Below are 12,574 nucleotides of genomic sequence, written 5' to 3' on the forward strand. Positions count from 1 at the left end.
CACAAGGTGGGGGAAATGACACAAGGATGGTAAGTCAATCGTGAGACACTCAAGGAATGTGGTGATGATGGCAGGCATTTTCCTTGCGTTGCAATGGTCTGTGGTACCACCTCTGCACCTTGTACAAGACTCAACAACGGGGCGCCTGGGTGGCTCAGTCGGTTAAGCATCCGACTCCGGCTCAGGTCATGATCTCACAGTGCGTGAGTTCCAGCCCCACGTCGGGCTCTGTGTTGACAGCTCAGAGCCTGGAACCTGCTTCAGATTCTGTGTCTCCCTCTCTCTGACCCTCCCCCATTCATGCTCTGTCTCTGTCTGTCTGTCTCAAAAATAAATGAACATTAACAAATTTCTTTAAAAAAGACTCAACAACAACAAAAATTAGATGAAGGTTCTTAGCAAGCCAACTCATACTGCCCAGATCATCTTACCAAGTGGTGCAGGTGGAGGGGTTTGGGGTGGTCCCGAACCTGGTACAGGAGGTGGATGTGCCCAGATCAAAGGGTGGCCTCTATAGTAGGGTGTGCAGAATCTTCCAGTTGAGGGAGGAGGTCGCCACGGATCCACACTGCCCTGCAGAACAGAAGTGACAGCTATGTGCAGATGCCACACAAGAGAACCAATCCCCAAAGCAGCTGAAAGCCATAGAAGTACGGGTCAGCACCTGCCCCCTTCTCTGCCACCAGGGTCCAAGAGAGTAGCATCAGTACCTGAAAACTCTGTCCCTGCCACTGGGTACCACCTACAGCTTAGGCAACTAACCGCAGGCGGTTAAACTACTGTCACCACATGTCCCTGCCCAGGTCTGAGAATTTAGAACAAAATGATCCCATCTTACAGGATTAAAATAAGTAATTCCAAACTAATGAAGCAGCATATTCCAGACAGGAAGACATCCATGTCCAGGATCACTTTGCATCCCTCCACTACAGTGACGATAGAAGCTCTGTTTTTGGCTTATTCCGAACACAGAAAAATGGACTGCAAATACACAGCTCATTCTCTGCACATGAAATCACAGCTACTCTTGGGGACAAGTTCTGCCTGCCGGCCCCACTCTTGGCCCCCTCTGCTTCCCTGGCTGAGAAAGAGGTCTTCCTACTTTCTGCAAGTGCTGTCAAAGGCCAAGAAACCACTCGGGAGTGGGGGATGCCTGGAGTCTTGTAGGGGACCTGAGGAAATGTTTGCTGTGAGGAACATATTACACATCAATGAGTACTAGGCGCCCAAGTGTTTACCTGAATTCATAAGGAATTCTGGTTTTGTGTACACTACAAGACACAGAGTAATACATCCTATGGGAAAAAAGAGGCAGACATTCATGAAACAGAATTAATGCAAATGTGTTTTGACTTTGGTATACATTTCCAGGGATGGGTCATGAGCGACGGTATCAGCTCTAACCCTGACTGGAGACACAAGAGAACCTGCTCATATGAATAAAACTGAAGGACCTTGTGTTCAGAATACTTTTACCTAAGATACTGCTTGAAAGGCTTCCAAACACTTCATTTACCCATGAAGACGTGAAGGTGGTGAGTTATGACAATGACTTTGTCTAAAACCATCATAAATTGTACAAGGCACACAATATAAAGATGGAGGGACGTCTTTTCACGTTTACAACTAACAGACAGTCTTCACACATGAATAGTGTGACCAGAAAGAGGAAAATAACAACAACACTGATCCCACAGAGAGGTAGTGTGTTAGGAGTCAACAAGCTTAGAGACTTTGCTATAGAGTGCAGTGTATCTTCCTGTTGTTGTTATTTTGAACACAAGGGAAAAGCCATAAGGTGGTCAACTTCTAAGTTCCTTTGGCTACTAAACTGACCAGAAAAAAGATGATGGGCTGAAAAGACAGAAGCCTGTAGACTCTTGGGTTCAGGCTGTGCATTTGGAAAATGAGAAAAACAAGCAGACATATCCTACAACACACAAAAGAGACACAAAGCGGGGAGAGAGCGCTGAACAGAAAAAGGAGGGTTTTGCCAAAGAGTTACAACTGAAAATGTCCACAGCATTTACCTTGTCCTCCGTGATCCTCTTGGTACAGTCAGTGTTGTTGTTACTCACAGAAGCAACATGTGGATCTGAAAAAGGCCCTAGAAGGGATGGAGGTTTATTCTGCTTTGAGTAGATTGTGCAGGATTAAAAAAAAAACAAAAACAAAAACAAAAACAACCCACAAAAACAAACAAAAAAACCCCCCAAAAAACAAAAACCACTCTCCTCATTCCTCAAGCAACTTAAACTCTTTGGCCCAGACAGATCCCAAATCACATGCACAGGGTATCCCGCATGCTTCAGGTGATCCCAAGGTAAAGGGAGAGCCATTCTTTAAACTCTGATGAAGACCCATAAAAGCCCTGGTTCAGGTGTTTTCATAACTCCTCAAACAACTGTGGATGACTGGGGGCTCAGCTGGATGGATATACGTTAGGCTGCGCCTCATGCCTCCCACCGCCCAGCACATGGACTGTGTATGGCACACATCTGCTGAAGCGCTATGCCTGCTTTTCTGCATACAGCCCCATTCCATCTCCACAAGAGACACCTGTACCAACACAAGGTGGGGGAAATGACACAAGGATGGTAAGTCAATCGTGAGACACTCAAGGAATGTGGTGATGATGGCAGGCATTTTCCTTGCGTTGCAATGGTCTGTGGTACCACCTCTGCACCTTGTACAAGACTCAACAACGGGGCGCCTGGGTGGCTCAGTCGGTTAAGCATCCGACTCCGGCTCAGGTCATGATCTCACAGTGCGTGAGTTCCAGCCCCACGTCGGGCTCTGTGTTGACAGCTCAGAGCCTGGAACCTGCTTCAGATTCTGTGTCTCCCTCTCTCTGACCCTCCCCCATTCATGCTCTGTCTCTGTCTGTCTGTCTCAAAAATAAATGAACATTAACAAATTTCTTTAAAAAAGACTCAACAACAACAAAAATTAGATGAAGGTTCTTAGCAAGCCAACTCATACTGCCCAGATCATCTTACCAAGTGGTGCAGGTGGAGGGGTTTGGGGTGGTCCCGAACCTGGTACAGGAGGTGGATGTGCCCAGATCAAAGGGTGGCCTCTATAGTAGGGTGTGCAGAATCTTCCAGTTGAGGGAGGAGGTCGCCACGGATCCACACTGCCCTGCAGAACAGAAGTGACAGCTATGTGCAGATGCCACACAAGAGAACCAATCCCCAAAGCAGCTGAAAGCCATAGAAGTACGGGTCAGCACCTGCCCCCTTCTCTGCCACCAGGGTCCAAGAGAGTAGCATCAGTACCTGAAAACTCTGTCCCTGCCACTGGGTACCACCTACAGCTTAGGCAACTAACCGCAGGCGGTTAAACTACTGTCACCACATGTCCCTGCCCAGGTCTGAGAATTTAGAACAAAATGATCCCATCTTACAGGATTAAAATAAGTAATTCCAAACTAATGAAGCAGCATATTCCAGACAGGAAGACATCCATGTCCAGGATCACTTTGCATCCCTCCACTACAGTGACGATAGAAGCTCTGTTTTTGGCTTATTCCGAACACAGAAAAATGGACTGCAAATACACAGCTCATTCTCTGCACATGAAATCACAGCTACTCTTGGGGACAAGTTCTGCCTGCCGGCCCCACTCTTGGCCCCCTCTGCTTCCCTGGCTGAGAAAGAGGTCTTCCTACTTTCTGCAAGTGCTGTCAAAGGCCAAGAAACCACTCGGGAGTGGGGGATGCCTGGAGTCTTGTAGGGGACCTGAGGAAATGTTTGCTGTGAGGAACATATTACACATCAATGAGTACTAGGCGCCCAAGTGTTTACCTGAATTCATAAGGAATTCTGGTTTTGTGTACACTACAAGACACAGAGTAATACATCCTATGGGAAAAAAGAGGCAGACATTCATGAAACAGAATTAATGCAAATGTGTTTTGACTTTGGTATACATTTCCAGGGATGGGTCATGAGCGACGGTATCAGCTCTAACCCTGACTGGAGACACAAGAGAACCTGCTCATATGAATAAAACTGAAGGACCTTGTGTTCAGAATACTTTTACCTAAGATACTGCTTGAAAGGATTCCAAACACTTCATTTACCCATGAAGACGTGAAGGTGGTGAGTTATGACAATGACTTTGTCTAAAACCATCATAAATTGTACAAGGCACACAATATAAAGATGGAGGGACGTCTTTTCATGTTTACAACTAACAGACAGTCTTCACACATGAATAGTGTGACCAGAAAGAGGAAAATAACAACAACACTGATCCCACAGAGAGGTAGTGTGTTAGGAGTCAACAAGCTTAGAGACTTTGCTATAGAGTGCAGTGTATCTTCCTGTTGTTGTTATTTTGAACACAAGGGAAAAGCCATAAGGTGGTCAACTTCTAAGTTCCTTTGGCTACTAAACTGACCAGAAAAAAGATGATGGGCTGAAAAGACAGAAGCCTGTAGACTCTTGGGTTCAGGCTCTGCATTTGGAAAATGAGAAAAACAAGCAGACATATCCTACAACACACAAAAGAGACACAAAGCCGGGAGAGAGCGCTGAACAGAAAAAGGAGGGTTTTGTCAAAGAGTTACAACTGAAAATGTCCACAGCATTTACCTTGTCCTCCGTGATCCTCTTGGTACAGTCAGTGTTGTTGTTACTCACAGAAGCAACATGTGGATCTGAAAAAGGCCCTAGAAGGGATGGAGGTTTATTCTGCTTTGAGTAGATTGTGCAGGATTAAAAAACAAAAACAAAAACAAAAACAAAAACAACCCACAAAAACAAACAAAAAAACCCCCCAAAAAACAAAAACCACTCTCCTCATTCCTCAAGCAACTTAAACTCTTTGGCCCAGTCAGATCCCAAATCACATGCACAGGGTATCCCGCATGCTTCAGGTGATCCCAAGGTAAAGGGAGAGCCATTCTTTAAACTCTGATGAAGACCCATAAAAGCCCTGGTTCAGGTGTTTTCATAACTCCTCAAACAACTGTGGATGACTGGGGGCTCAGCTGGATGGATATACGTTAGGCTGCGCCTCATGCCTCCCACCGCCCAGCACATGGACTGTGTATGGCACACATCTGCTGAAGCGCTATGCCTGCTTTTCTGCATACAGCCCCATTCCATCTCCACAAGAGACACCTGTACCAACACAAGGTGGGGGAAATGACACAAGGATGGTAAGTCAATCGTGAGACACTCAAGGAATGTGGTGATGATGGCAGGCATTTTCCTTGCGTTGCAATGGTCTGTGGTACCACCTCTGCACCTTGTACAAGACTCAACAACGGGGCGCCTGGGTGGCTCAGTCGGTTAAGCATCCGACTCCGGCTCAGGTCATGATCTCACAGTGCGTGAGTTCCAGCCCCACGTCGGGCTCTGTGTTGACAGCTCAGAGCCTGGAACCTGCTTCAGATTCTGTGTCTCCCTCTCTCTGACCCTCCCCCATTCATGCTCTGTCTCTGTCTGTCTGTCTCAAAAATAAATGAACATTAACAAATTTCTTTAAAAAAGACTCAACAACAACAAAAATTAGATGAAGGTTCTTAGCAAGCCAACTCATACTGCCCAGATCATCTTACCAAGTGGTGCAGGTGGAGGGGTTTGGGGTGGTCCCGAACCTGGTACAGGAGGTGGATGTGCCCAGATCAAAGGGTGGCCTCTATAGTAGGGTGTGCAGAATCTTCCAGTTGATGGAGGAGGTCGCCACGGATCCACACTGCCCTGCAGAACAGAAGTGACAGCTATGTGCAGATGCCACACAAGAGAACCAATCCCCAAAGCAGCTGAAAGCCATAGAAGTACGGGTCAGCACCTGCCCCCTTCTCTGCCACCAGGGTCCAAGAGAGTAGCATCAGTACCTGAAAACTCTGTCCCTGCCACTGGGTACCACCTACAGCTTAGGCAACTAACCGCAGGCGGTTAAACTACTGTCACCACATGTCCCTGCCCAGGTCTGAGAATTTAGAACAAAATGATCCCATCTTACAGGATTAAAATAAGTAATTCCAAACTAATGAAGCAGCATATTCCAGACAGGAAGACATCCATGTCCAGGATCACTTTGCATCCCTCCACTACAGTGACGATAGAAGCTCTGTTTTTGGCTTATTCCGAACACAGAAAAATGGACTGCAAATACACAGCTCATTCTCTGCACATGAAATCACAGCTACTCTTGGGGACAAGTTCTGCCTGCCGGCCCCACACTTGGCCCCCTCTGCTTCCCTGGCTGAGAAAGAGGTCTTCCTACTTTCTGCAAGTGCTGTCAAAGGCCAAGAAACCACTCGGGAGTGGGGGATGCCTGGAGTCTTGTAGGGGACCTGAGGAAATGTTTGCTGTGAGGAACATATTACACATCAATGAGTACTAGGCGCCCAAGTGTTTACCTGAATTCATAAGGAATTCTGGTTTTGTGTACACTACAAGACACAGAGTAATACATCCTATGGGAAAAAAGAGGCAGACATTCATGAAACAGAATTAATGCAAATGTGTTTTGACTTTGGTATACATTTCCAGGGATGGGTCATGAGCGACGGTATCAGCTCTAACCCTGACTGGAGACACAAGAGAACCTGCTCATATGAATAAAACTGAAGGACCTTGTGTTCAGAATACTTTTACCTAAGATACTGCTTGAAAGGATTCCAAACACTTCATTTACCCATGAAGACGTGAAGGTGGTGAGTTATGACAATGACTTTGTCTAAAACCATCATAAATTGTACAAGGCACACAATATAAAGATGGAGGGACGTCTTTTCACGTTTACAACTAACAGACAGTCTTCACACATGAATAGTGTGACCAGAAAGAGGAAAATAACAACAACACTGATCCCACAGAGAGGTAGTGTGTTAGGAGTCAACAAGCTTAGAGACTTTGCTATAGAGTGCAGTGTATCTTCCTGTTGTTGTTATTTTGAACACAAGGGAAAAGCCATAAGGTGGTCAACTTCTAAGTTCCTTTGGCTACTAAACTGACCAGAAAAAAGATGATGGGCTGAAAAGACAGAAGCCTGTAGACTCTTGGGTTCAGGCTGTGCATTTGGAAAATGAGAAAAACAAGCAGACATATCCTACAACACACAAAAGAGACACAAAGCGGGGAGAGAGCGCTGAACAGAAAAAGGAGGGTTTTGCCAAAGAGTTACAACTGAAAATGTCCACAGCATTTACCTTGTCCTCCGTGATCCTCTTGGTACAGTCAGTGTTGTTGTTACTCACAGAAGCAACATGTGGATCTGAAAAAGGCCCTAGAAGGGATGGAGGTTTATTCTGCTTTGAGTAGATTGTGCAGGATTAAAAAACAAAAACAAAAACAAAAACAAAAACAACCCACAAAAACAAACAAAAAAACCCCCCAAAAAACAAAAACCACTCTCCTCATTCCTCAAGCAACTTAAACTCTTTGGCCCAGTCAGATCCCAAATCACATGCACAGGGTATCCCGCATGCTTCAGGTGATCCCAAGGTAAAGGGAGAGCCATTCTTTAAACTCTGATGAAGACCCATAAAAGCCCTGGTTCAGGTGTTTTCATAACTCCTCAAACAACTGTGGATGACTGGGGGCTCAGCTGGATGGATATACGTTAGGCTGCGCCTCATGCCTCCCACCGCCCAGCACATGGACTGTGTATGGCACACATCTGCTGAAGCGCTATGCCTGCTTTTCTGCATACAGCCCCATTCCATCTCCACAAGAGACACCTGTACCAACACAAGGTGGGGGAAATGACACAAGGATGGTAAGTCAATCGTGAGACACTCAAGGAATGTGGTGATGATGGCAGGCATTTTCCTTGCGTTGCAATGGTCTGTGGTACCACCTCTGCACCTTGTACAAGACTCAACAACGGGGCGCCTGGGTGGCTCAGTCGGTTAAGCATCCGACTCCGGCTCAGGTCATGATCTCACAGTGCGTGAGTTCCAGCCCCACGTCGGGCTCTGTGTTGACAGCTCAGAGCCTGGAACCTGCTTCAGATTCTGTGTCTCCCTCTCTCTGACCCTCCCCCATTCATGCTCTGTCTCTGTCTGTCTGTCTCAAAAATAAATGAACATTAACAAATTTCTTTAAAAAAGACTCAACAACAACAAAAATTAGATGAAGGTTCTTAGCAAGCCAACTCATACTGCCCAGATCATCTTACCAAGTGGTGCAGGTGGAGGGGTTTGGGGTGGTCCCGAACCTGGTACAGGAGGTGGATGTGCCCAGATCAAAGGGTGGCCTCTATAGTAGGGTGTGCAGAATCTTCCAGTTGATGGAGGAGGTCGCCACGGATCCACACTGCCCTGCAGAACAGAAGTGACAGCTAGGTGCAGATGCCACACAAGAGAACCAATCCCCAAAGCAGCTGAAAGCCATAGAAGTACGGGTCAGCACCTGCCCCCTTCTCTGCCACCAGGGTCCAAGAGAGTAGCATCAGTACCTGAAAACTCTGTCCCTGCCACTGGGTACCACCTACAGCTTAGGCAACTAACCGCAGGCGGTTAAACTACTGTCACCACATGTCCCTGCCCAGGTCTGAGAATTTAGAACAAAATGATCCCATCTTACAGGATTAAAATAAGTAATTCCAAACTAATGAAGCAGCATATTCCAGACAGGAAGACATCCATGTCCAGGATCACTTTGCATCCCTCCACTACAGTGACGATAGAAGCTCTGTTTTTGGCTTATTCCGAACACAGAAAAATGGACTGCAAATACACAGCTCATTCTCTGCACATGAAATCACAGCTACTCTTGGGGACAAGTTCTGCCTGCCGGCCCCACTCTTGGCCCCCTCTGCTTCCCTGGCTGAGAAAGAGGTCTTCCTACTTTCTGCAAGTGCTGTCAAAGGCCAAGAAACCACTCGGGAGTGGGGGATGCCTGGAGTCTTGTAGGGGACCTGAGGAAATGTTTGCTGTGAGGAACATATTACACATCAATGAGTACTAGGCGCCCAAGTGTTTACCTGAATTCATAAGGAATTCTGGTTTTGTGTACACTACAAGACACAGAGTAATACATCCTATGGGAAAAAAGAGGCAGACATTCATGAAACAGAATTAATGCAAATGTGTTTTGACTTTGGTATACATTTCCAGGGATGGGTCATGAGCGACGGTATCAGCTCTAACCCTGACTGGAGACACAAGAGAACCTGCTCATATGAATAAAACTGAAGGACCTTGTGTTCAGAATACTTTTACCTAAGATACTGCTTGAAAGGATTCCAAACACTTCATTTACCCATGAAGACGTGAAGGTGGTGAGTTATGACAATGACTTTGTCTAAAACCATCATAAATTGTACAAGGCACACAATATAAAGATGGAGGGACGTCTTTTCACGTTTACAACTAACAGACAGTCTTCACACATGAATAGTGTGACCAGAAAGAGGAAAATAACAACAACACTGATCCCACAGAGAGGTAGTGTGTTAGGAGTCAACAAGCTTAGAGACTTTGCTATAGAGTGCAGTGTATCTTCCTGTTGTTGTTATTTTGAACACAAGGGAAAAGCCATAAGGTGGTCAACTTCTAAGTTCCTTTGGCTACTAAACTGACCAGAAAAAAGATGATGGGCTGAAAAGACAGAAGCCTGTAGACTCTTGGGTTCAGGCTGTGCATTTGGAAAATGAGAAAAACAAGCAGACATATCCTACAACACACAAAAGAGACACAAAGCGGGGAGAGAGCGCTGAACAGAAAAAGGAGGGTTTTGCCAAAGAGTTACAACTGAAAATGTCCACAGCATTTACCTTGTCCTCCGTGATCCTCTTGGTACAGTCAGTGTTGTTGTTACTCACAGAAGCAACATGTGGATCTGAAAAAGGCCCTAGAAGGGATGGAGGTTTATTCTGCTTTGAGTAGATTGTGCAGGATTAAAAAAAAAACAAAAACAAAAACAAAAACAACCCACAAATCAAACAAAAAAACCCCCCAAAAAACAAAAACCACTCTCCTCATTCCTCAAGCAACTTAAACTCTTTGGCCCAGTCAGATCCCAAATCACATGCACAGGGTATCCCGCATGCTTCAGGTGATCCCAAGGTAAAGGGAGAGCCATTCTTTAAACTCTGATGAAGACCCATAAAAGCCCTGGTTCAGGTGTTTTCATAACTCCTCAAACAACTGTGGATGACTGGGGGCTCAGCTGGATGGATATACGTTAGGCTGCGCCTCATGCCTCCCACCGCCCAGCACATGGACTGTGTATGGCACACATCTGCTGAAGCGCTATGCCTGCTTTTCTGCATACAGCCCCATTCCATCTCCACAAGAGACACCTGTACCAACACAAGGTGGGGGAAATGACACCAGGATGATAAGTCAATCGTGAGACACTCAAGGAATGTGGTGATGATGGCAGGCATTTTCCTTGCGTTGCAATGGTCTGTGGTACCACCTCTGCACCTTGTACAAGACTCAACAACGGGGCGCCTGGGTGGCTCAGTCGGTTAAGCATCCGACTCCGGCTCAGGTCATGATCTCACAGTGCGTGAGTTCCAGCCCCACGTCGGGCTCTGTGTTGACAGCTCAGAGCCTGGAACCTGCTTCAGATTCTGTGTCTCCCTCTCTCTGACCCTCCCCCATTCATGCTCTGTCTCTGTCTGTCTGTCTCAAAAATAAATGAACATTAACAAATTTCTTTAAAAAAGACTCAACAACAACAAAAATTAGATGAAGGTTCTTAGCAAGCCAACTCATACTGCCCAGATCATCTTACCAAGTGGTGCAGGTGGAGGGGTTTGGGGTGGTCCCGAACCTGGTACAGGAGGTGGATGTGCCCAGATCAAAGGGTGGCCTCTATAGTAGGGTGTGCAGAATCTTCCAGTTGATGGAGGAGGTCGCCACGGATCCACACTGCCCTGCAGAACAGAAGTGACAGCTATGTGCAGATGCCACACAAGAGAACCAATCCCCAAAGCAGCTGAAAGCCATAGAAGTACGGGTCAGCACCTGCCCCCTTCTCTGCCACCAGGGTCCAAGAGAGTAGCATCAGTACCTGAAAACTCTGTCCCTGCCACTGGGTACCACCTACAGCTTAGGCAACTAACCGCAGGCGGTTAAACTACTGTCACCACATGTCCCTGCCCAGGTCTGAGAATTTAGAACAAAATGATCCCATCTTACAGGATTAAAATAAGTAATTCCAAACTAATGAAGCAGCATATTCCAGACAGGAAGACATCCATGTCCAGGATCACTTTGCATCCCTCCACTACAGTGACGATAGAAGCTCTGTTTTTGGCTTATTCCGAACACAGAAAAATGGACTGCAAATACACAGCTCATTCTCTGCACATGAAATCACAGCTACTCTTGGGGACAAGTTCTGCCTGCCGGCCCCACTCTTGGCCCCCTCTGCTTCCCTGGCTGAGAAAGAGGTCTTCCTACTTTCTGCAAGTGCTGTCAAAGGCCAAGAAACCACTCGGGAGTGGGGGATGCCTGGAGTCTTGTAGGGGACCTGAGGAAATGTTTGCTGTGAGGAACATATTACACATCAATGAGTACTAGGCGCCCAAGTGTTTACCTGAATTCATAAGGAATTCTGGTTTTCTGTACACTACAAGACACAGAGTAATACATCCTATGGGAAAAAAGAGGCAGACATTCATGAAACAGAATTAATGCAAATGTGTTTTGACTTTGGTATACATTTCCAGGGATGGGTCATGAGCGACGGTATCAGCTCTAACCCTGACTGGAGACACAAGAGAACCTGCTCATATGAATAAAACTGAAGGACCTTGTGTTCAGAATACTTTTACCTAAGATACTGCTTGAAAGGATTCCAAACACTTCATTTACCCATGAAGACGTGAAGGTGGTGAGTTATGACAATGACTTTGTCTAAAACCATCATAAATTGTACAAGGCACACAATATAAAGATGGAGGGACGTCTTTTCACGTTTACAACTAACAGACAGTCTTCACACATGAATAGTGTGACCAGAAAGAGGAAAATAACAACAACACTGATCCCACAGAGAGGTAGTGTGTTAGGAGTCAACAAGCTTAGAGACTTTGCTATAGAGTGCAGTGTATCTTCCTGTTGTTGTTATTTTGAACACAAGGGAAAAGCCATAAGGTGGTCAACTTCTAAGTTCCTTTGGCTACTAAACTGACCAGAAAAAAGATGATGGGCTGAAAAGACAGAAGCCTGTAGACTCTTGGGTTCAGGCTGTGCATTTGGAAAATGAGAAAAACAAGCAGACATATCCTACAACACACAAAAGAGACACAAAGCCGGGAGAGAGCGCTGAACAGAAAAAGGAGGGTTTTGCCAAAGAGTTACAACTGAAAATGTCCACAGCATTTACCTTGTCCTCCGTGATCCTCTTGGTACAGTCAGTGTTGTTGTTACTCACAGAAGCAACATGTGGATCTGAAAAAGGCCCTAGAAGGGATGGAGGTTTATTCTGCTTTGAGTAGATTGTGTAGGATTAAAAACAAAAACAAAAACAAAAACAAAAAAAACCCACAAAAACAAACAAAAAAAAACCCCAAAAAACAAAAACCACTCTCCTCATTCCTCAAGCAACTTAAACTCTTTGGCCCAGTCAGATCCCAAATCACATGCACAGGGTAT

General features: G+C 45.9%; 1 protein-coding gene and 1 long non-coding RNA gene across 22 annotated transcripts in view; one reads left to right on the forward strand and one right to left on the reverse strand.

The window, feature by feature from the left end:
* The window catches only part of LOC123384112 (extensin-like), a 239,517-nt gene that overhangs the window by 156,131 nt on the left and 70,812 nt on the right, over nt 1-12,574 (reverse strand). For 12 of the 20 annotated variants that reach the window (XM_045053149.1, XM_045053147.1, XM_045053164.1 and 9 more), the window contains 10 exons: nt 12,306-12,382; nt 10,707-10,848; nt 9,739-9,815; nt 8,140-8,281; nt 7,169-7,245; nt 5,570-5,711; nt 4,599-4,675; nt 3,000-3,141; nt 2,031-2,107; nt 432-573 (listed from right to left, as the gene is read on the reverse strand). In XM_045053149.1, coding sequence (XP_044909084.1) covers nt 432-573; nt 2,031-2,107; nt 3,000-3,141; nt 4,599-4,675; nt 5,570-5,711; nt 7,169-7,245; nt 8,140-8,281; nt 9,739-9,815; nt 10,707-10,848; nt 12,306-12,382 — 1,095 coding nt within the window. The remainder of the gene's footprint in view (nt 1-431; nt 574-2,030; nt 2,108-2,999; nt 3,142-4,598; nt 4,676-5,569; nt 5,712-7,168; nt 7,246-8,139; nt 8,282-9,738; nt 9,816-10,706; nt 10,849-12,305; nt 12,383-12,574) is intronic. The other 8 variants (XM_045053160.1, XM_045053161.1, XM_045053155.1 and 5 more) reach the window with 7 other exon arrangements.
* LOC123384118 overlaps nt 1-12,574 on the forward strand; it is an 83,851-nt gene that overhangs the window by 42,059 nt on the left and 29,218 nt on the right. The gene's annotated exons all lie outside the window — the stretch shown is intronic.

Source organism: Felis catus, chromosome A2 (assembly GCF_018350175.1).
Source record: "Felis catus isolate Fca126 chromosome A2, F.catus_Fca126_mat1.0, whole genome shotgun sequence".
Lineage (NCBI taxonomy): Eukaryota > Metazoa > Chordata > Mammalia > Carnivora > Felidae > Felis > Felis catus.